Raw genomic sequence first — 24,365 nt, 5'->3', positions numbered from 1 at the left:
CTCCACTGATCTTCATCCCTCATGCTCTCTGCAGCCTGATGTCGGTCTGCAGTCATCCTGCACATTGGTATCTGGCTCTCCTGCTAAACCAGACTCAAGACAGGGCGCATAACTTTCCTGGTTAATATTGTATTTAGGGTCCAGCACACTGGATAAGTTGTCGAAGAAGTGCTTATGAATCAACAGATCGAATGAATTTGGCAGCCCTTCTTTCAGTGCCTCTGTGGGTCCCAAGGCCAGAGCAGGATAGTAGAGACTGCAGTGGACGTCCTGTAAGCCCAGAGACACCAGTCTCCCCGCTGGCTGTGTCCTCTGGGTCTTTGCTTCTCTCTATAGTGAGCGAAAGACAGAAGCCGTCCAAATGCCTGGGGGGCTTTGCCCACAAAGCAGGGCTGGGTGGTCACTTCCCTGGTTTCCCCTCCTTGCCTGTGCTGTGGACAGCATCACCTCTTCTCCACAGTGCTCAGTTCTTGTGGCCTCGGGTCCACAGCTCTGTCACGTCCCTTCAAGGGTTTGTTTCTTACCAGCATGTTTTGAGATCACCACATGTCAAGGCTGCTGTACCCGGGGGCCCAGGAGGCAGGTGAAGAGAGACAGGAAGAAGGGGCTGGTTTTCCCGCCCTGAAACTCAGAAGGAACATGCGGATGACCGGATGTTCTGGAGTGGAAGGGTGTGTGTGCAGGGGTGTCAGATGTCGCCCTTGGCTGCAGGGCCGGAGGCGGGGGGGGGGGTCCTCTTGGCCCCCCCCAACTTGGCTGGGCACTTGATGCTTCCTATTGGAATTTTCATGTCCTTGGTGCCCCAGCATCTGCCACCCCAACCCCAAACCATGAAACAAAGCGCTTTTCTTTTGGGAGCCATCTGTGAGAACAATGGCCTTTATTTAAAAAATAAACTTTCTTGTAACACAAGAGAGGGTCACTGTGACCGCACCCCCCATCCCCCCAGACAGGGTTGAGAGGTGGGCAGGGTCACAGCCCTGCAAAGTCCCCTTTGTGCTGCTCTAGCCACTGGTCCAGCGTCCTGGCCTTGGGGTTGAGCTTCAGGGTCAGCTCGATGTTGCGGTCGGGTTTCAGGGCATAGAAACGGAACATGTTGGCCAGGTCCCAGGCACCAGGGAAGCCAAGCTTCTCGTAGTCCTCGGGGCTTGTCTGCAAGCAGAGGGGCATCTCTTAGGGTCAGCAGCACCCCGACCACGCTGTTGGTACCTCAGTCCCCCTGAATTCATCTGAAAACCGTTGCTACTAAAAAGATGAAACTTCAAAAACCACTGTTCCAGGGCAACTTATATCCTGTTCTTCCAAGATCACGAGGTGAAAACGTCTCAGTCCCTTCCACATCAGGACTCTGCTTTCGTCACTTTCTTGCTCAAAACACCAAAGCTGTTCCCCTTTCCTGACCAAACGGAACCTTAACTCCTTGGCTCCCACACCCTCCATGATTGCCTCAGGCTTTCTTTGTTTAGATAGTAATACACAGCCATTTAGTGCACGTTTTCTAGAGCATTCATTGTGCCAAGGGAGCGTCTACATCAGTTATTCCGTTCAGTCTTCACAGAAGCCTGAGGACAGGATACGCTCCCTTTACAGATGAAGAAACCGAGGCAGAGAGGGGCCAGGGGCTGGGCCTCTGGTCACACACAGGTGGGTGTTAAGGGCTGGGAGCAAAATCAGCCCAAAACGTGTCCTGCTGTGGCCTCTCCCCCTTTACTGCTCTGCTTGCGTCTGGGAGGCTCTGTGGGTGGTTTGTGTCATTTAATGACTCTGAGTATCCCAGACTCTCGAGAAGAAGAAACAAACCCAGGGGTCTGGACAGGAGGACAGGGTAGGTGAGGGAAGGAGGGGACTGTGCCAGGCTAAGAAAAGGGGCTGGACAGGGCCTACTCCGGCCTCCTTCCCCTCCACCAGAGGAGCCCAAGACACCCCGTGCTCTCCCTCCTTGCTTGGGCCCCTGCTGGGCCCTCTTCCTAGAGCCCTTTCTGGCCACTTGACCCTCTGCCAGAGCCAGACATCTCACTCGGCAGCCGCACTTCACTCCTGAGAACAGCACGACATCAGCCTTCTCTGAGGATGAACTTGGCTTTGTGCTGCTCAGAGCGCGGGGCAGCCCTGGATGCCACTCCCCTGCTACCCGCAAAGCCCCCGGGATGGGGCTTCCGCGTCCCGCCGGGCCTCTCACCTTGGCATTGTGCACCGCCTTGCCAGTGTGCTTGGTGAGCAGGGCGGCGTACTCCTCCGCCGTGTGCCTGCAGGCGCTGAGCCCGATGTTCCTGCCGACGTACTCCTCTGGTGTCTTTAGCAAGCTGAGCACCACGGGACCCAGGTCGGTCACGGACATGCCGTCTATGGGCACGTCACCCATGGGCAAGCCTGGGAGAGGGAGAGGGATGTGCTGGCCTGTATCTCTTGAGGGGTCAGTCTCCACCAGCTGGTTGGCACATGAGTCAGCACCTGGCCTAATTCAGACACCCCAGGGTCAGCAGGAGAACTGAGTCAGGAAACGGGACACAATGGAGCTCTGCCACTGGCAGGCCGTTCAAATCCTGGGAGCTGGGCCAGGGAGAACTCCAGGCCTGCCACCCGTCAGGCCTAAGACGGGAACAAGCAGAAGGAAAGCAAAGGGCTTTGAAACGTGCCCTGCCCAACAATGGGTGCAAACCCCAGTTCCTGACGTGGACTCCCATGGAGGGTGCTCCAAACACCAGCAAGAAAGCTCGGTTGGCCAAGGCCGGGGCTGAGCCCAGGGCAGCGTTGTGGGTGCTGATAAATGTGTTAACAAGAGACTCTACTGGCTGCGGTGTGGCTTTTGGGATGGAGAGACAGAGCTCTGTCTAGACGAGGCACCTGGAGCCCTCCGGCCCTGCCTATAAAGTTTCCACGGCTGCCCATTCAGACCACCCAGGAGCCTGTGGGGATGGAACTTCGGCTCAGTGATGGAACACAGGTGACTCTCTGACAATGGCTCTGCAAACTGTAAAGGGTGTTGTCAGGGTGCCAACACCAGGCCCAGGCTCTGCCCCAGGGAGGGTGAGTGGGGTTCACGCAGAGGTGAAGAGCCAGGGGAGGGCGCTGACCCCTCCCGCTCTGCCTGCCGAGCCTCCTGCGCTGTCCCGCTGCCCTGCCGGCGGCAGGACACAGGTCGGACACGGCACCCTCCAAGCTGGCTGCAGATTTGCAGACGGGCACTGAGAAGAAAGTGCTTTCCTACCCCTGGGAAATCTACAACTGGACCTAGCCCTCTAAACCCTCTCCTCATTGTTGAAGCAGAAATAAGAACCACGCTCGTTTCTGCAAAGCTCTCTGACAGACACAGCACAGCATCCCCGCACTGGGCAGATCTTCCCTGGGGAAGTCTGGGTCATGCCCGTCTCACGGGACAGGACACGGAGGCCCAGCAGAGTCATGGGTCTATTGTGAGAGGGCCAGGGCTTGGACCTGGAGCCCTTGGAGGACAAGCCCGCTCTCTGGGCCACCGTGGCTCTGCATGTTGCCAGCAGATGCCCGAAGGAGCACACTCACTCAGCAAGTAGCTCTTCCCATCTGGGGCTTTCTGGGGCAGGAAGTAGGAGAGGAGGTTCTCAAAATAGCAGGGCAGCCGCACGCTGGTCATGGGGACGCCGATGTCCCGGAAATACTCCTCCACCTCCCCTTTGCCGTCAAAGTGTCCTGCTGTCAGTCTCCCTGCCGTTAGCTTCTTGATGTTCTCCAGGCCGCTGTAGACCACATAGTGCAGGCCCAGGCGCTTGGCCAGATCGGCCAGCAGCTTTCCCTGGCGGGCGGGCAGGCAGGAAGGGAGAAGCCACAAAGCTCAGAGGAAGGGTGTGTGTCCCCATCACGGCCCTGGCTCTCCCACCCCAGAGGCCACTGTGCTCGGTGCCATGAGCCACAGGCCACTAACCCCTCTGATAAGGCTCCCCCTTTCTTGTGCGGCTCCCACAGCATCACATCTACCCCAGGATTATAAGCCTCCCACTGGCCACAAAGCCTTAGCGCCCCTTCTCTGGATCATCCAGGTTGTCCCACCTTCCAGGGTACGCGACCAAAGTCCACCGTGTGCCACCTGGGACAGGGCGCACAGAGGCTTCCCGTCCCTGCCTGTGCTCAGACAGCATCTTGTCCCCGTGCTGTGCCGTCTTCCTTGGAGAGCCCCAGTCATCCCCTAGGGAAGCACTATGGCTCAGTGGTTCAGCACACAAGACACCTGGGCTCCAGGCTGGCTCTGCAGCGCCCTGGCTGTGCCTTCCAGGACAAAGGGTCTAATTGCTCTGGCCTCGTCGGTTAAATGGAGACAGACCATCTGCTGCACAAGGCTGCGTAGGGTGCTGGATGGTGGCCTCCCAAGAGATATGTCCACCTCCTATCCGCCAGAACCTATGAATATCACATCGTTTGGGAAAGGGTCTCTGCAGATATTTTTTAAGTTAAGAAATTTGAGATCATCATGGATAACCCTGGTGGGCCCTCAACCCAATGACATGTGTCCTTATGAGAGATGGAAGAGGAGACAGGGAGAAGAGGAGAGGCCGCGTGAAGACAGAGGCAGAGCCCGGAGTGATGTGACCACATGGAGAGCCGGCACCACCGGACGCCGGAAGAGGCAAGCCTCCAGACAGGGCAGGGCCAACACCTGCTGTTGGACTCCTGGACTTCAGAGCTGGGAGAGAATAAATTCCTGTTGTTTTAAGCCACCTGGCTTGTGGTCATTTGTTATGGCGCAGGTGCGGGATCAGCATGAACCAGAAAAGCTGTCTTTGTCCACTGTCTGAGATGGGCTTCCAGGTTAAGACAGCAACTGAAGAAAGGCTCAAGGTTAAAAACAAAGAGACCAGTGGTCCAGTCCAGCTTCCCTTTATGGACCAAAGTGGTCCACTAAAGCTACCCTTTACATGGGAGAAAGACAGACCAGCTCAAGGAAGTCATGTCCACAGCCAAGGCGGTGGGGAGCTGTGGACGAGGCAGGACTGAAAGCCGACGGCCAGGGGGTCTCAGCCCTGGAACCTTGACTGCACCAGTCATACCTTCTACAAACACCCAAGCACCTGCTATGTGACAGGCTCACTGCAAGTGTCTCCACCTTCCAGGAGATTTTAAAAAGATGCATGTTCGTCTCACATCCCTCCCACAGCAGCCTGGGCTCAACAGCCACTGACCAGAGAGAAGCTGGGTGGAAAACATAAAGAGAAACATGAAACATCTAAAAAGGGACATGGCAGATTTGGGGAATGATGATGATGTGTTATACTTTGATTGTTGTTCCTGTTCAGTTGCCAAGCTATGTCCGACTCTTTGTGACCCCATGAACTGCAGCACGCCAGGCTTTCCTGTCCCTCACCACCATATTTTGATTAGAATGGTAGTTCCATGGGTATGTGTGCTGTGTGTGTGCTACTGCTGCTGCTGCTAAGTCGTGTCAGTCATGTCCGACTCTTCGCGACCCCATGGACGGCAGCCCATCAGGCTCCTCTGTCCCTGGGATTTCCCAGGCAAGAGTACTGGATGGGGTGCCATTGCCTTCTCCGTGTGTGTGCTGAGTGCCTTCAACTGTGTCCGACTCTGCGACCCTATGGACTGTAGCCCGCCAGTCTCCTCTGTCCGTGGGATTCTCCAGGCAAGAATACTGGAGTGGGTTGCCATGCCCTCCTCCAGGGGATCTCCCTGACTCAGGGATTGAACCCATGTCTCTTACGTGTCCTGCATTGGCAGCTGGGTTCTTTACCACTGGTGCCACCTGGGAAGTCAGTTATATGGGTATATTTATCTTCAAATTTCATCAAATTGTACGATTAAAATGTGTACCTTTTAAGAAAATTATGGGTCAGCAGAGTTGTTTAGAAAATGTGAAGTCACTGGATGACATAAAGCAGATTATGGTTGCCTGGGCCTGGGGAGTGGGGAATGGGGAGGGACTGCCACCAGGTATGGTGTTTTCTTTTGGGGGTGATGAAATGTTCTGGAATTAGTAGTGGTGATGGCGGCACAACTTTGCGAACATGTGAAAAAACACTGAACCATACACTTCAAAAGGGTGAACGGTATGGTACATGAATGATATCTTAAGTCATTGGATGAAGAAGAAGCCACCTCCTGCCCTTATCAAAGTCTAGGAGGGCTGCATGGAAGAGGAGGGGAAAGGTTGCAGTGTCCGTCATCACAGGCAGGGGGTAGCCCCTCTCTGACAAGTCAGAGCTGCCCTGCAAGGACCAGCAGAGAGACCTGGGAGCTCTTTGAAGATGCCGGGCTCCTGCCCTGATCTCCCCACTCTCTCCCGACGCCCTGCGGCCTGCCCTCACCTGCTTGACCTCCTGCTCCTGGCTGCAGTTCTCCCAGTAGTTGGTCACAATGAAGGTGGCGTGAGCCCCGCTCAGGGCCAGCTCCATGCTGGCCTCGTCGTCCTGGTCTCCTCGCACTACCTCTGCACCTTGCAGCCTGAGCTGCTTCGCTGCCCTCTGCCCAGGGTCCCGGGTCACCACTCGGACCCTAAATGTCCCATCTTCCAGGAGCGTCCGGGCCACTGAGCCCCCCTGGGCACCTGCAGAGAATCAGAAAGACCGGCGAGGTGGAACCTGCATGGGAGGCCTGCCGAGGGTGGCGCCCCTAGCGCTGGGGGGCCGGGCCGGCCGGACCCCCGGGCTGTCCTGGGTGAGGGGTCCAGCGCCTCCTTTTGGGGTTTCGCTTACCTGTGGCTCCAAACACCACCACCAGCTTCTTGTCCGCCATGAGAGCGGGAGCGGGAGGTCTGGTCCCGAGGGGTCTAGGGGCAGTGAGAGGCGCAGAGTAGGCGAAGGGGCGCGGGCGTCGCGTACGCCCCAGGGGGCAGTTCGGACCGGCTCCCGGGCCCTACCCGCACCCCGCTCCCGGGTCCCCCAGACCAGCTGTACCTCCCAGTGGAGGCCTAGGTGTGAAACGGTCCGTGAACTGGGGACCCGTGGGTCTGCAGCCAGGTCCACGGCGGAGGGGGATGCAAGCCTACGTGTGGCGCCGACCCTCGCCCTCAGTTCCAGTTGCAACCTGGCAAAGCCACGCTTTCCCAGATATCCTGCGTGAACGGACCCAAGGCTGGGCTGCTTCCGAATCCCCGCCGTCCGGGCCCTGACTCTGCGCGAAGCGGAGACGCCACCCCCCTCCGCGGGCACAGATGGTTCGTCCCGACTCGGCGAACTCGGCCGAAGGTCTGGAGCCGCCAATCCCGGGCCTACGTAAACCGAATTTGCGTCAATCGGGTCTGACCGAAATGTACTTGCAGAGGAGGACGCTTAGGCCAATGCTGGTGGTGACGACTGCGCCAAGCAAAAACGAATAAGTAAATAATTTTTATTTTGCTTGAACATCTGATCTTTGAGATATGGGTGTCGCCCAAAGACAAATCTATATTCGTGACTCTTAACACCCAAGGCTCTGTCTCAGTTCTTGTATGCCTGACTCATTCTTGAGGTTGCTACTACTTGCCTGGGTTTGAATTCTTTTTAACAGAAAAGATCTCTCTCTCTTCTCTTTTTCTTTTTTTTTTTTTTTTTGGCCACTCCCCAAGGCATGTGGGATAGTTCCCCGACCAGGGATGGAACAGGTGTCCCCATGCAGGGGAAGCAAGGAGTCCTAACTACCGGACAACCAGGGAATTTCACAAATTATATGTATTAAAAAAAAAAAATATATATATATATATATATATATATATATATTTCTTTGTTGTTCAACTAAAACTCAAAAATGACCCTCTCCTCTTCTGGAACTTTACCGCTGGCTCGGATAAAAGCATTTTTTTTTCCCCCTCCCTTCATTCCAAAATGTGTACCGACCGCTCCAGGAACGTCAGCTTCATGACAGTAGGCACTCGTCTCCATTAACGGTTGAATTTCCCAGCACCTAATATAGTACTTGGCACAAGTAGTCACTCAATAAATATTCACTGGTCATAGCAAACACCCTCTTCCAACAACACAAGAGAAGACTCTACACATGGACATCACCAGATGGTCAACACCGAAATCAGATGGATTATATTCTTTGCAGCCAAAGATGGAGAAGCTCTATACAGTCAGCAAAAACAAGACCGGGAGCAGACTGTGGCTCAGATCATGAACTCCTTATTGCCAAATTCAGACTTAAATTGAAGAAAGTAGGGAAAACCACTAGACCATTCAGGTATGACCTAAATCAAATCCCTTACGATCATACAGTGGAAGTGACAGATTTAAGGGACTAGATCTGATAGACAGAGTGCCTGATGAACTATGGACAGAGGTTCATGACATTGGACAGGAGACAGGGATCAAGACCATCCCCATGGAAAAGAAATGCAAAAAAGCAAAATGGCTGTCTGAGGAGGCCTTACAAATAGTTGGGAAAAGAAGAGAAGCGAAAAGCAAAGGAGAAAAGGAAAGATATTCCCATCTGAATGCAGAGTTCCAAAGAATAGCAAGGAGAGATAAGAAAGCCTTCCTCAGCGATCAATGCAAAGAAATAGAGGAAAACAACAGAATGGGAAAGACTAGAGATCTCTTCAAGAAAATTAGAGATACCAAGGGAACATTTCATGCAAAGATGGGCTCGATAAAGGACAGAAATGGTATGGCCCTAACAGAAGCAGAAGATATTAAGAAGAGGTGGCAAGAATACACAGAAGAACTGTACAAAAAAGATCTTCACAACCCAGATAATCACGATGGTGTGATCACTCACCTAGAGCCAGACATCCTGGAATGTGAAGTCAAGTGGGCCTTAGAAAACATCACTATGAACAAAGCTAGTGGAGGTGATGGAATTCCAGTTGAGCTATTTCAAATCCTCAAAGATGATGCTGTGAAAGTGCTGCACTCGATATGCCAGCAAATCTGGAAAACTCAGCAGTGGCCACAGGACTGGAAAAGGTCAGTTTTCATTCCAATCCCAAAGAAAGGCAATGCCAAAGAATGCTCAAACTACCGCACAATTGCACTCATCTCACGTGCTAGTAAAGTAATGCTCACAATTCTCCAAGCCAGGCTTCAGCAATACGTGAACCGTGAGCTTCCAGATGTTCAAGCTGGTTTTAGAAAAGGCAGAGGAACCAGAGATCAAATGGCCAACATCCGCTGGATCATCGAAAAATCAAGAGAGTTCCAGAAAAACATCTATTTCTGCTTTATTGACTATGCCAAAGCCTTTGACCATGTGGATCACAATAAACTGTGGAAAATTCTGAAAGAGAAGGGAATACCAGACCATCTGACCTGTCTCTTGAGAAACCTGTATGCAGGTCAGGAAGCAACAGTTAGAACTGGACATGGAACAACAGACTGGTTCCAAATAGGAAAAGGAGTACGTCAAGGCTGTATATTGTCACCCTGCTTATTTAACTTATATGCAGAGTACATCATGAGAAACGCTGGGCTGGAAGAAACACAAGCTGGAATCAAGATTGCTGGGAGAAATATCAATAACCTCAGATATGCGGATGACACCACCCTTATGGCAGAAAGCGAAGAAGAACTAAAGAGCCTCTTGATGAAAGTAAAAGAGAAGAGTGAAAAAGTTGGCTTAAAGCTCAACGTTCAGAAAACTAAGATCATGGCATCTGGTCCCATCACTTCATGGGAAATAGATGGGGAAACAGTGGAAACAGTGTCAGACTTTATTTTGGGGGGCTCCAAAATCACTGCTGATGGTGATTGCAGCCATGAAATTAAGACGCTTGCTCCTTGGAGGGAAGGTTATGACAAACCTAGATAGCATATTGAAAAGCAGAGACGTTACTTTGCCAACAAAAGTCCGTCTAGTCAAGGCTATGGTTTTTCCAGCGGTCATGTATGGATGTGAGAGTTGGATGGTGAAGAAAGCTGAGCACCAAAGAACTGATGCTTTTGAACTGTGGTGTTGGAGAAGACTCTTGAGGGTCCCTTGGACTGCAAGGAGATCCAACCAGTCCATCCTAAAGGAGATCAGTCCTGGGTGTTCATTGGAAGGACTGATGTTGAAGCTGAAACTCCAATACTCTGGCCACCTCATGCGAAGAGTTGACTCATTGGAAAAGACCCTAATGCTGGGAAGGACTGCGGGCAGGAGGAGAAGGGGACGACAGAGGATAAGATGGTTGGATGGCATCACCGACTTGATGGACATGGGTTTGGGTAAACTCTGGGAGTTGGTGATGGACAGGGAGGCCTGGCGTGCTGCGATTCATGGGGTCGCAAAGAGTCGGACACGACTGAGTGACTGAACTGAACTGAACTGGTCTAAACATTTACTAGGCACTGGAGTTACAGGGAAATCAAACTAAAACTGGTGTCATTTTCCCGAATTTAGTGGTGGAAATGACCCACGAAGTAATGTGTATTTTATATATGTAAAATAGTGGTCATTATGTATTTTAAAATGCATGTATTTATGTTAATAAATACACATTTGTGTCTATAAGTGAAGATGTCATCTAAATAGAATGTTTATCTTGCATAAACCTTGCATTGCCTCCTCCACAGCCTATTATGTTATTCTCAGAGCTCAGACTGAATACCTTCCTCCCACCACCTTAGATAGGGCTAACTCCTACTCGTTCCTTAATGCATCACATAACCATCACTTCCTCCAGGAAGCCGTCTCTGACTCCTAGGATAGGATAGGTACTATTTCATTCCCATCTCTATTCCACGGGCAATATGGTCTCTAACATATTAGACTGAGGGCTTCCTAAGAGTTGGCCCCATGTCTTTTTTTATCTCTATCTCTCTCCCTCCTGGCACAATATCCAGCATTTAGTAGGAACTCAATAACTTACTGAATGGAACCCAAGTGCATATTATTCTGATAAAAGATGAGACTTTTCTTCAACTGTGTGGGTTAAACCACAAAACTTGATATTCTGAGGTCTCCACTTTAAGGAAATAAATCCAAACAAGAAGATCCTCAATGGGACCAGCTGCAGAAATCTTTTTTTTTTTCAGCTTCACCCCACAGTATCTGGAATCTTAATTTCCAGACCAGGGATCAAACCCATGTCACATGCAGTGAGTGGAAGGGTGTGTCTTAACCACTGGACCACCAGGAAAGTCTCAGGACCAGCTGCATATTGTGTAGGGTGCAGTGCAAAAAGAAAATGTGGGACCCATTGTTTAAAAATTACCGAGAATTTCAAGACTGTGGTTGCAGAACCTAAACCAAGCCCACGATCCTTCTGAGCCTGAGGACCCAGTATGATTGCTCTAGTTACAGGCCCATGAAGTTGATCAGCCCTGGTCGCTGGGTTTGAGAGGAGCCTCCTATACTGGGACTTGAGTAACTCCAATGCCCTTTGGCATAACTGAACCCAAAGCTTGGAAATCAGTGCAGACAGTGAGTGGCAGAGAAGAGAATCTCTGCCCCCGGCTTCTGGTCAGTGGTGCTGGTACCAGGGAGCTGTCCCGAAGTGAGTGGGCAGACCAGCAGCTTGGGCAAAGGTCTTGTTTCTTGAAGCCCACCTCAGGGGGTTCCCTGAGGCCTAAGGGAAAAGATTTGGTGACTGACTGGCATTAGCTCAGCCATGACTCAGCACCTCCTGTGGGACCTTATATCTGACAAAGGACTTCCTGCAAAGCACTTGTCAGTCCAGCCAGCCCATGTACTAATGATGATAACAGTGAGAACTCTTCTCTGGGCTTCTCCTACGTGTCAGACACAGACTTAGGACCACGTTATCTCATTGGAACTCTTGAGGCAACCCCTTCTCCAATCACTGCCACTTGGTTTAGTTCAATTTTATGTATGCATGTTTGGGACAGCAGGCAGTCTTAAAATTCATTCTTTTACTTATCTATTTTAAAATATTTGTTTGGCTGTGTCCGGTCTTAGTTGCAGCATGCGGGATCTTTTGCAAGGACTCTCTAGTTGCAGCACGCAGGTTCAGTAGTTTCGTATGCAGGCTTAGTTGCTCTGCTGCATGTGGGATCTTGGTTCCCCAACCAGGGATCGAACCCATGTCCCCTGCAGTGGAAGCTCAGAGTCTCAATCACTGGACCACCAGTGAAGTCCCAAGATTCATCCTTTTCAATTTGATTTTGCATGACTCAATTATTCATTCTCATAAAAAATTTAAATGGTACAGATACATAGCACAAATGAGCTTTCCCACCCCTCTGTCATTCTAGTGTGTAAACCTTCCCTCTTTTGGATGCATTTACACGCCTAAACAGAAATGTGTAGAAAGATAACATTTGTTTGTTTTTTAAAGAATGTTATTCAGCCGCACAGGGTCTTAGTTACAGCATGTGGGATCTAGTTCCCTGATTAGGAATCAAACCTGGGCCCTCTGCATTGGGAGGGTGGAGTCTTAGCCACTGGACCACCAAGAAGCCCCAAAGATAACATTTTGTAGTTAAAAAAATAAAACAGAAAAAATTTTAAATATAAAAAAATAGGAGGGATTGTTGACTAAAAAAATTAAACAATAGCCAATCTAAGAAAGAAATGGAAAATGTTATTCCAGTCAACCTGAGCTCTGAGAACTGTTCTGAAGAGATAAGGGTGTGATTTTGAGAAAAGGTTACAGGTTACAGTTTTCCTATGTGGCACTAGTAGTAAAGAACCCACCTGCCAACGCAAGAGACATAAGAGAAGCAAGTTCAATCCCTGGGTTGGGATTCCCTGGAGGAGGGCATGGCAACCCACTCCAGTATTCTTACCTGGAGAATCCCATGGACAGAGGAGCCTGATGGGTTACAGTCCATGGGGTCAAAAAGGGTCAGACACGACTGAAGGGACTTAGCACACATGCACAGGCAATCAAGCACACATCTTGGGAGAAAGTTATTGCTATTCATGAGGAACAGCTATCTTAGTGAATGGTTTTAGTGCATTTCCAAGTATGGGAAGATACAAGAAACTGGGTTCATAAAAATTTCTCCTGAAAATATCTACCTGAGGGTCATTTCTGCCAGTTTTCCTAGAGCACAAAGTGCCTCATCCCCATCTTCACCATTTCAGGGTGTGTTGTAGGTCAGTGACTATCGTGACTCAATTCCTGTAGAACTGGATGGTGGGCAACATTCTTTATTTTACAGTTCTTTCCTTTTTGATCTCAACTTCAACCAAAGTTCGGGAGGCATTTTATGAATAGTTTGTCCCCTGGTACTAGGAATGCTCATTCTCAGGTCAGAATTTCATCAATAGGCCATTCAATGTGCTATTAGTGGACTAGGTCCTATTGGTGTTGTTCAGTTGCCCAGTCATGTCCAACTCTTTGTGACCCCACGGACTGCATCACGCCAGGCCTCCCAGTCCCTCACCATCTCCCAAAGTTTGCCCAAGTTCATGTCCATTGCATCAGTGATGCCATCCAACCATCTCATCCTCAGATGCCCTCTTCTCCTTCTGCCCTCAATCTTTCCCAGCTTCAGGGACTTTTCCAATGAGCTGGCTGTTCACATCAAGTGACCAAAATACTGGAGCTTCAGTTTTGGCATCAGTCCTTCCAAGGAGTATTCAGGGTTGACTTCCCTTAAGATTAATTAGTTTGATCTCCTTGCTGTCCAAGGGACTCTTAGGAGTCTTCTCCAGCATCACAGTTTGAAGGCATCAATTCTTTGGTGCTCTGCCTTCTTTACAGTCCAGCATGCACAACTGCATGTGACCACTGGGAAGACCATAGCCTTGACTATATGGATCTTTGTTTGGCTACTCTTAAGGGGCCCTTTGTGGGCTGACAAAGGCCCTGTTAAGAATAGCCATAAGCCTCTGGACCACCTGTCTTACGGTTGGTCATTGTCAGGGAAATGGCTCTTGCTTGCTGCTTCTTCCCATATCTAGAGTTACAAGATTGCCATCATTGATCTTATAGAATCATCTATAAGGTCAATTGTTTCAAGTTGTTTAATTGTCATTAATTTTATCCGAGGCTCAGTCACACATCTGGTAATACAAGAAACCTCAAGCTGTTTAATTGTCATTAATTTTATCCCAGGCTCAGTCACAGGTCTGGTAATGCAAGAAACCTCAATCTCATAAAATAGGCAGAATACAAGTAATATATCTAGTAACATTAATAAGGTGCAGCCCAATACTGCCCTAAGATATCTACATCCTGACTCCTTACAAGATTGAGAAAGGAATGTTATTATCTCAGGAGTTTCATGGCCAGCAGCAGGAGAAAAATTGATCTTTATGGTTGATCAGGTATTTCTGCCCCTGGGGAGGTCTGGTTAATGCATAATGCAGATACACAATGCATACTAGAGGACCACCAGGGAAGTCCTCTGAATGTATTTTTGTATTTTCCTACAACTTGCTTTTCTAACCCCCTTCTACTTGATTGCCTCCCTTAAGGCAGTGTCTGCCCTCCCCCCACCTTTTTTTTTGCGGGATCCTAGTTCCCACTGGACTGCCAGGGAATACCCTGCCATTCCTTTTTATCCGGCACAACTCTTTTGAATAGGGAGATGTGCCCCTGTCAACCAACCATCCCACATCGTCTTTTGATGACGTTCAGGCTCTTTCAAGGTTTTCACCGAAATGCTGTTGCAATGAACTTGCTTGTTTGTGTCTCTTTGGGTTCTTGCGTTTCTCCAGAAAAAGCTACCCAGAAATGGAAGTACTAGATCAAAGAGCATGCCTATTGCGAACTACAACATTCCCCACACCTTTGCCCACATCGGACAATATCAGTCCTGAAGCCAGTTGGATGGTTCAAGAAATGACAGGAAACCAGTGAGGCTGAAACAGATGGGACAGGAGGAGAACGCGCGAGATAAGCTTGAAGCGGTGGTGATAAAGAGCACGAAGAGCCCAGAGACGCGCTCATAAACACCCCCTCTCACGAAGGGAAGAACTCAGCCACCCGCACTTCAACTTCCGCCGCAGACCAGCGCGCGAGGAGGCTGCCGCGTGCCCGCCGCAGGGGCGTGTCCTGCGCAGGCCCCGCCCCCGCTGCGTGCGCACGTCGGGCCGCTTGCTCGGCTGCGGCGGTCGCGGCGCCGGAGCGAGTCGCTGACTGACGCGCGGACGCGGTGCTGACGGACGCCGGAGGGGACCCGCGGCCGGTGAGTGTCGGTGCTCTGCCGGGCCTCCCTCGGGGCTCCTCCGCGAGCCTGGCCACTCCCGGCTCTCGGGAACTCGGCTCGGCCGGCACGGCCCGCTGCTCCCCGGCGCCCGCCTGAGGAAGCCCGGACGGGCCGGGGCGAGGGGCGGCCGGGAGGCGGCGAGCGGGGCGGCCGGGGGCCGGGAGGGAGGACCTCGCTTCCCAGACGGCGTTTCAGAGGCCCAGGGAGGCCTGAGCCGCTCGTTCGCGTCGGTCCTCGTGGGGGCACACCCCCTGCCGGCGTCTCCTGCGCCCCACAGGAGGTGACGCGGCCCCCGGGTCGCCGCAGGAGGACTTGGCGTTCCTGCCGGGCCTGCAGCCCAGCCCTCACTTCGGTCCACTTTGGGCCGGCGAGGACCCGGACCTGGCCCGGCGTCCGAGTGTCGTGCCCAGGCTGTTGGCGCGGACCGGGCTCTGACCTTCCTCCTCCTGACTCACCTCTGTCTGAAGGGCCCTTTGAGTCCTGTCGTGACTTCCCAAGTGACCCGCGGCCGCCAGGTTGCAAAGGACCAACGTCAGGGGCAGCTGGTTAGTCTGGCAGGGGGTCTACCTGACACCTCACAAGAGCGGTGCCCTCGGTGTGCTAATTGCCCTGTAAAAGCTGTCAGGACCGCCTTGCACAGTCTTAGCACAAGGCCTGTCTGCGTCTTGTCATTTTAATGACTTCTGGTGAACTGGTTGCTGTAGCTTGTGGCTGTTCATCTTTATCGTGTTGTATCGTTGGCTCCCATGACCCGCACGAGGTGGAGCATGGTTGAAAAAAGAGAAACACCCTACAGTACTCTAGAGCTTAGGAAGCCCTCTCACTCTCAGCCCCTAACAAAACCCTGTGAGTTGATAGCTTTTCCCACTTGTGAAATGGGGTTAATGATGACTGGAATTCGGAAGCTTAACCTGCATCTGGCAATCAGGAAAATGGCTCAGGTGGTCTTGTACCCGGTTGTCTGCCCCCAGATTCCATGCTTTTTCCTAGAGTGGAAATGGATTTATGTTATTTAAACTAGACAGTCTTTCCCCTCACCCTAAACTGTCCTCCCAAGTAAAAGGAAACAGGAGCTTACTGGTTTTATGTATTTCAGTTTCTGTTATGGCATTAGCCAGGGTATTTTGATTAAAATTTTAACTGCCACATTAAAATTTTTAGTTTTTCTTTTTTGAGGGGGGGGATAAGGAATATAAATGAGTAAATCTGTGTTTTATTCTTTAGCTTTTTTTTTTTTTTAAGAAACATCACAAGCTTACCAGGAGCTCACAGTTCGGTTGATCATTTCCAAGTTTACTTGGTGAAACTGGGAAATTTTTTCAAATACAGTAGCTCAGCCAGAGGCTTCCCAGGTGGCTCTGTGGTAAACAATCTGCCTGCCAAGGCAGGAGATGTGGGTTCTATCCCTAGTTCGGAAAGATTCCCTGGAGAAGGAAATGGCAACCCACTCCAGTATTCTTGCTTGGGAAAGACCATGGACAGAGGAGCGTGGCGGGCTGCAGACCATGGAGTTGCAAATAGTCAGACTCGAATGAGCAAATGAGCACTCACGCAGCTAAGCCAAAACACTGGTGAGGGTGTGGGGATTTGAAGGACACACTTGTTGAGTCTCTTCATCTGACTGAGGATGTGAAGATGAAGAATCTGTGATTTCCCCGTTGTCTGGGCCAGTAAAACGATAGTCTGTGAGTCTCCAGAGTCAGGAGTATGAGCTACTCCAGAAATGACAATGCCAAGGATAAGATGAAATACAGAAAGTAAATTATTCATCACCTTTGGTTTACGCTCGTTGAGTCTGTCAAAAAGCAAAACAGCCGGGGCCTTTGGGCTACCTTGATTTTTTGGTTTCTTTTTAAAAGCTGGCTCTCTTCAGAGAACAGTTGGGCTGTGTATCAGGTTTGCAGCAAAAACCAAAATATCATTCATCTAGGAGGAAGATACTTTCGAATATTAGAATTGTATATTTCAGCATAGTTCCCCGACCAGGATTGGAACCCATGCCCTCGGCTGTGAAACTGTGGTGTCCTAATCATTGGACCACCAGGGAATTCTCCAGTATAAAATTTAGAATTTAGCTATAACTCCTTGGAGAGAAAAGATGAAAAATTTGAACCATAAATTACCTCCTTGTTTATTACTGGCCATAGTTAACTAAAAAATTTTAAGTACACACTTAATTCAGTCTCTTATTCTGATAGTAGTTAATGGGAGAATTGAGAGATCTGAGTCACATCTCCTTTTGTATTGAACACAGTGAAGGTTATTTGCTTTTTAACTTTATTATATCTGTTAGGTTTGTTTGTGTAAAAGCAGAGGATGAAAACTCTGTCTTTTGTTGTAACCTGAATAATCTCTCAGGATATTTTTGCCCTGCTGAGAAGCAGTGCCATTACCAATTAATTCTTGCCAACAATGGAGGAGGGGGTGCATATCTTTAATTGGAACAGTTAATATAACTGCTATACTGGGGTCTTTCTGTTTTTTATAGTGAAGATATTTCACTCTGGTGACCATTCAGGTGCTCTGTGATGTTGTTTACTCCAGTTTGGTTTACTTTTTCATGTTGACTTCATTTATTTACCATAAAATGTCTCCCGTTATATTACACATTGTAAAGCCAGTGAAATATAGCAATATTGTTGATGGTCTAGTCTAGCAATGTTATATATGTTTACAGAATATGCATTACATTTATTGATAAATCCTTTCTATATGACCAGCGTCTTCATATTTAAGAATAATAATGGTTTTGGAATTCACTGTAGATAATTTAGAGGTGCATAGCTATTGTAAAGGGAGTTCATTTACAATCAGCCCATTAGAGGACTGCATCTTAATTGTGATCTTGGCTGACTATAGTGGAGCAAAGGACACTTTCTGGGTCATCATATCAACCACATCTATAGTCAGACCTTACAAGATAACATTCTGAACCTTAACTAGGCGTTTCAAAACAGCAGTTAAATTCATGAGGCTCTTTTCAGTGAGCAGGTTTTAATGTCACTTTGATGTAATTTTAGAAGGCTTTTAGCAAACATGCATTTCCCTATGTGATAGTTTTTTTAAGCAAGTATTTTAATAGTAATTCAAGGGCTGTTTGGTCAGTTTGTTGTTGTTCATTTACTAAGTCATGTCTGACTCTTTGGGACCCCATGGATTGCAACATGCCAGGCTTCCCGTCCTTCACTATCTCCTGGAGTTTGCTCAAACTCATGTCGATTGAGTTGGTGATGCCATCCAACCATCTCACCCTCTGTTGCCCCCTTCTCCTCCTTCCCTCAGACTTTCCCAGCATCAGGGTCTTTTCCAGTCAATCGGCTCTTGCATCACGGTGGCCAGAGTATTGGAGCTTCAGCGTCAGTCCTTCCAATGAATAGTTGGCTTATGGAGTAGGAATTGCATCAGAATTGTGTGTCTTCTTGCATTCATTGAGGAGGGTTCTTTTTTCAAGTATGTGCTTAAGTATCCCTGTGAAAGTCTACAGATACACTGACTTTTTGTTTGCACTTCAAAATGATTGAATTGTTAAGAACAAAATTGAGCTGATTAATCAATTTGTAACCATTATTTTCACTCATAAACAGCTATTCAGCACTAGATAATATTGTTTTACATATGCATGTATGTTTTCCAAATACATACGTGTTAATTTGTATTACAAAGAGTGACAAATAAATGGTTCATTTCTCCCCCAAAGGAAGCTGTGGAGTATTTTTGATCATGAGAAAAACATTTAAACCCCTTGATCTGCAGTTTCTGTGTCTGAAAAATGAAGTTAATACTTGATGAACCTTCAAGTCTTGGGTGCCTAGAATGCTGCTCTTCAGTCTAAGCGGTTTCCATGCCTTTCTGTTTCACTAAGTTAGGGGTTGGGAACTTGTGTTTTTAAAATTTCCCACATGCTTCTTGTTTGGGGCCTCCCTGGACATAAGAGAAAGCAGACTGGCAGGAAGGCAGAGACATAGTGACAGGAAAAGGATGGAATGCTGCACACAGTGCCTGCCATCTGCTGTTCTGCCAGAGGCCCAGCAAGTGGATCTTCTCTCCTCTCTGTTGTTGTTTAGTTGCTAAGTTGTTTATGACTCTTTGCGAACCTGTGGATGGTAGCCTGCCAGGCTCCTCTGTCTGTGGGATTTTCCAGGCACGAATACTAGATTGGGTTGCCATTTCCTTCTCCAGGGGACAACAAGAGCAACACATGAATAGGTTTGTTTCCTTCCCAGGAATATCAATAAGTCTAATTATTGTCATAGTTCTCAGTAACTTTAAAAGGGCTTTGGGGAAGAAGGGCCTGAAGAGACAAGTGTCTAGCACCCTGCCAGCCTGACTTCTGCTAAATACCCTCAGCTTCCAGCCTTTCTTCCAGCAAGCTCTCTCAGTCTTGGAAGGCCTCAAGTTTCGCTGTCTTGTATTATATTCAATTCCACAATTACCTGAGGGCTGTGGGAAGGTGCTAGCATGATTAAAACAATCTGCTATCATGCTTTTAGTTAATCTAGTTGGCTGGCCTGCCTCATCAGTCACTGAGGTGATCCTGTTTATTATGACAAACACTGGGACCCATAGTCTGAGCATACAAGTGTACTGAAGGAGTTGGTGAGACAGAATATTTGAGTCAGAACAGTCCTGGAAAATCTGGAACATAAAGCTCTATCTTTAGCACCATTGTCTGTACTGCACAATTAGCATTTATACTATAATGTGCTCAGTGCTCAGTCGCTTTAGTTGTGTCTGACTCTTTGCGACCCCATGGACTGTAGTTGGCCAGGTTTCTCTATCCATGAGATTCTCCAGGCAAAAATACTGGAGTGGGTTGCCATGCCCTCCTCCAGGTTATGGATCATGATGTGGGTGTAATTTATCTGGGAACCCTTCCCAGCCAGCTCAGCACCAGACCCTAAAGTAGGAATAGGTAGGTGTACAGGGACCCAGAAGGGGGACTTGGGGGCTCACTGTGAGGAAGAACTTTCTGATAGGAGGAGGTGCTGTGCACACACCAGAGTGGACCATCCATAGCGAGTGAGCTGCCCATCCTGGGAACACCCAAGCAGCAGGTCCATGTAGAAGTTATATATGTGCATGAGTATATGCAGGTGTGCCAGAGTCCAGCTCCAGCAGGTCCAGGGGTTCCCTCAGGATGGACGGCGTCGGCGATACGAATGAGAAGACACAGCGAGTCGTGGTGTTTCCAAGTGTCTTCTGACTTTATTGTTTTTAAGACAGCTTTTATATTTTTAGTGGTACATAGAAACAAATGTAAAGTATAGAGTCATGCCATATCAGCTTGATGGATCAGCAGTTTTTGATCCATATTGGAACCAGAACACTGTTTGTGTTTCTAAGTTATAAAAGGTTTAAAATTGTTTACATCATCTTCTGGCCCAGAGGCCTGCTAACATCTTGTGACTCTTTTATTGATAAGGGTTGATCAGCCAGGACACTTTTGTATCAGGCACAGCAGGAAAGAATTCATTAATAGAAAGTTTCAAGGTAAAACCTGTTTTCGGTAATTTACTCTATGCCTTGAGCTTAACAGAAAAGAATGTGGTTCCATAAAGTCATAGTACAGCAAGCTGAAACAATATAGCACAAAGGTCAGTTCTTAGCAAAATCACCAGCTGAATTAACGATTGTCTTATTATTTGTATTAAAACTAAACTTTTATTTATATAAATCCCTAACTATTATGCTTTCATTATATAGGCTAGATACGTTAAGAGTAGAAAAGGCATAATGAGTAAGTATAGACTAAGTTACAGTTTTATAAAGCAACATTTCTTATATTTTCTAACAAGCCTTTTTTTCCTACAAAGGGCTCTGTGCCCATTGGGGCTTTCTGTGTGGAGGCTCTTAATGCTGTTCTGTTGTTAAGGGGCAGTCAAGCACATTAGCTCCAAAGGCACAGGTACATTTATTAAACAAACCAATATGCTAGCAAGAGGAATTTAGATTAGCATATTTTATATCCCAGATAATTTTATTTAGGGTGCTACCGTTCAGGGGCCTTGTCGATTGAGATTTCAGATTGATCTATTTTAGAAGAGAATCAGGAAAAGCCTTTTTTCTAAGTCGCAGAAAATAAGAAGAGGTTTATTGTAGCAAACATCAGAAAGACAGATATCATCTTTAAGGTGAGTGCTGAGACAGCCTTCCGAGAATCCCTGAGGGCTGAGAAACCATGCTCAATCAGCCCTCTACCTCATGACTCTGTCATGGGTGGGATCTCGTGAGCTGGCTCCCGGCACAGGTGTGCACACATCTATGGGTGGGCACACGGGTCTCCATGAGTGCACAGGGTCTGTGTGTGTGTGTGCATCTCTATGTAAATGTGTAAGAACATGTGTGTGAATGGAAATGTGTATGTAAGCAGAGAGGTGAAGGGAGTGGGTCCTGTGTCCTTGAGTGGCATCTATACACATCCATGTACAGGTGAGTCCCCAAGGGACAGGTGGGGGTAGGGTGCAGGGCAGAGCTGCCCCAAGCCAGGTGGTACCTGTGCTGGTGAATGAGGGCATTGAAGGCCAAGCTGTCATGCCAGCTGGTGGTGAAATTCTGGATGTTTACTTCAGGGTAACGGCAGCGTGGAAAAGAGAGACAGAGGCAGAGATGGAGAAAGTCCAGAGGAAAGAGGTAGGGAGGAAGAGACAGAGATTGATTGATGGATGGACAGATGGATGATAAAAGATAAATGATAGAAAAGTAGGTAGGTAGATAGATGGGTAGATAGACACAGATGATATATAGGTATATGAGGAAAGAATATACAGTGGAAGTGACAAATAGATTTAAGGGACTAGATCTGATAGACAGAGTGCCTGATGAACTATGGACAGAGGTTCGTGACATTGGACAGGAGACAGGGATCAAGACCATCCCCATGGAAAAGAAATGCAAAAAGGCAAAATGGCTGTCTGAGGAGGCCTTACAAATAGCTATGAAAAGAAGAGAAGTGAAAAGCAAAGGAGAAAAGGAAAGATATTCCCATCTGAATGCAGAGTTCCAAAGAATAGCAAGGAGAGATAAGAAAGCCTTCCTCAGCTATCAATGCAAAGAAACAGAGAAAAACAACAGAATGGGAAAGACTAGAGATCTCTTCAAGAAAACTAGAGATACCAAGGGAACATTTCATGCAAAGATGGGCTCGATAAAGGACAGAAATGGCATGGCCCTAACAGAAGCAGAAAATATTAAGAGGTGGCAGGAATACACAGAAGAACTGTACAAAAAAGATCTTCACGACCCAGATAATCACGTTGGTGTGATCACTCACCTAGAGCCAGACATCCTGGAATGTGAAGTCAAGTGGGCCTTAGAAAACATCACTACGAACAAAGCTAGTGGAGGTGATGGAATTCCAGTTGAGCTATTTCAAATCCTCAAAGGTGATGCTGTGAAAGTGCTGCACTCGATATGCCAGCAAATCTGGAAAACTCAGCAGTGGCCACAGGACTGGAAAAGGTCAGTTTTCATTCCAATCCCAAAGAAAGGCAATGCCAAAGAATGCTCAAACTACCGCACAATTGCACTCATCTCACGTGCTAGTAAAGTAATGCTCACAATTCTCCAAGCCAGGCTTCAGCAATACGTGAACCGTGAGCTTCCAGATGTTCAAGCTGGTTTTAGAAAAGGCAGAGGAACCAGAGATCAAATGGCCAACATCTGCTGGATCATCGAAAAATCAAGAGAGTTCCAGAAAAACATCTATTTCTGCTTTATTGACTATGCCAAAGCCTTTGACCATGTGGATCACAATAAACTGTGGAAAATTCTGAAAGAGAAGGGAATACCAGACCATCTGACCTGTCTCTTGAGAAACCTGTATGCAGGTCAGGAAGCAACAGTTAGAACTGGACATGGAACAACAGACTGGTTCCAAATAGGAAAAGGAGTACGTCAAGGCTGTATATTGTCACCCTGCTTATTTAACTTATATGCAGAGTACATCATGAGAATCGCTGGGCTGGAAGAAACACAAGCTGGAATCAAGATTGCCAGGAGAAATATCAATAACCTCAGATATGCAGATGACACCACCCTTATGGCAGAAAGCGAAGAAGAACTAAAGAGCCTCTTGATGAAAGTGAAAGAGGAGAGTGAAAAAGTTGGCTTGAAGCTCAACATTCAGAAAACTAAGATTATGGCATCTGGTCCCATCACTTCATGGGAAATAGATGGGGAAACAGTGGAAACAGTGTCAGACTTTATTTTTTTGGGCTCCAAAATCACTGCTGATGGTGATTGCAGCCATAAAATTAAAAGACTCTTACTCCTTGGAAGGAAAGTTATGATGAACCTAGATAGCATATTGAAAAGCAGAGACATTACTTTGCCAACAAAGGTCCATCTAGTCAAGGCTATGGTTTTTCCAGTAGTCATATATGGATGTGAGAGTTGGACGGTGAAGAAAGCTGAGCACCAAAGAATTGATGCTTTTGAACTGTGGTGTTGGAGAAGACTCTTGAGAGTTCCTTGGACTGCAAGGAGATCCAACCAGTCCATCCTAAAGGAGATCAGTCCTCGGTGTTCGTTGAAAGGACTGATGTTGAAGCTGAAACTCCAATACTTTGGCCACCTCATGCGAAGAGTTGACTCATTGGAAAAGACCCTAATGCTGGGAAGGATTTGGGGCAGGAGGAGAAGGGGACGACAGAGGATGAGATGGCTGGATGGTGTCACCGACTTGATGGACATGGGTTTGGGTAGACTCCAGGAGTTGGTGATGGACAGGGAGGCCTGGCGTGCTACAATTCATGGGGTCGCAAAGAGTTGGACATGACTGAGCGACTGAACTGAACTGAGGAAAGAAAGGAAGAAAGGAAGGACCAGAGAGATGGAGAGAGCATGGGGAGAAGGAGGGAGAGAGAGATTGAGAGGGACAGGAGATGAACAAGAAAGAGAGAGAGACAGAGGGAAGAAGGAAAAGGGAGGACAGAGAGAGAGAGATATAGACAGAGTTGGGGAAAGGAAGGAGGGAGGAGAGAGAAGAGAGGGAGGAGGGAGAGATCAGAACAAGGAAAAGCAGATATAGAGGTAAAGACAGACACACAGAAGAACAGACAGGCAGCCCCAGGAGGACGAGAGACAGAGAATGGCCAGTCTCCATCCATGCCTGCCCCTACCTCCTTCCTCCCCCAGCTGCTCTCCAGAGGGCACTTGAGTTTCAGGCCAGGCCCTTCCCAGCAGGGGAGAGAGTTGGGGGACCAGGGGGCATGCCCAGTGGTGTCTGTGTGTCCCTCTTCTCAAACCCACTGAAGATACCAGGACCCTGAACTTCCCACTCCAGCTGCCTGAGCCCTGGGTGTGCCGTCCTAGGCTGAGGGGGCTACTTTCAAGGGTGTGGGGTGGGGGACAGCTCGGGAATAG

At 48.4% G+C, this 24,365-nt stretch overlaps 2 protein-coding genes across 4 annotated transcripts in view; one reads left to right on the top strand and one right to left on the bottom strand.

Annotated features, from left to right (window-relative positions):
- Positions 1 to 844: 844 nt before the first annotated feature.
- NMRAL1 (NmrA like redox sensor 1) lies at positions 845 to 7,106 on the bottom strand. The gene is made up of 6 exons (XM_081554868.1): positions 6,879 to 7,106; positions 6,678 to 6,751; positions 6,291 to 6,529; positions 3,520 to 3,769; positions 2,180 to 2,370; positions 845 to 1,152 (listed from the first exon to the last, which is right to left on the bottom strand). The coding sequence occupies exons 2-6, from the start codon at positions 6,715 to 6,717 to the stop codon at positions 973 to 975; spliced, it is 900 nt and encodes a 299-aa protein (XP_081410994.1). The 5' UTR covers positions 6,718 to 6,751; positions 6,879 to 7,106; the 3' UTR covers positions 845 to 972.
- Positions 7,107 to 14,905: 7,799 nt separating this feature from the next.
- HMOX2 (heme oxygenase 2) overlaps positions 14,906 to 24,365 on the top strand; it is a 31,931-nt gene continuing 22,471 nt past the window's right edge. For all 3 annotated transcript variants that reach the window (XM_081554862.1, XM_081554864.1, XM_081554861.1), the window contains exon 1: positions 14,906 to 14,981. The gene's annotated coding sequence lies outside the window, so the exon portion shown is untranslated. The remainder of the gene's footprint in view (positions 14,982 to 24,365) is intronic.

The sequence above is a fragment of the Giraffa tippelskirchi genome, chromosome 13, assembly GCF_054371585.1.
Source record: "Giraffa tippelskirchi isolate mGirTip1 chromosome 13, T2T-mGirTip1v1.2.pri, whole genome shotgun sequence".
NCBI classification, from domain to species: Eukaryota; Metazoa; Chordata; class Mammalia; order Artiodactyla; family Giraffidae; genus Giraffa; species Giraffa tippelskirchi.
This window is presented reverse-complemented; position numbering and strand designations above follow the sequence as displayed.

Coding starts and splice junctions, on each gene's coding strand:
- NMRAL1 (XM_081554868.1), bottom strand. CDS start 6,717: ATGGCGGACAAGAAGCTGGTGGTGGTGTTTGGAGCCACAG. Junction 6,530..6,677: donor GGTGGTGTTTGGAGCCACAG/GTAAGCGAAACC, acceptor GATTCTCTGCAG/GTGCCCAGGGGGGCTCAGTG. Junction 1,153..2,179: donor AGGCGGTGCACAATGCCAAG/GTGAGAGGCCCG, acceptor CTCTGCTTGCAG/ACAAGCCCCGAGGACTACGA.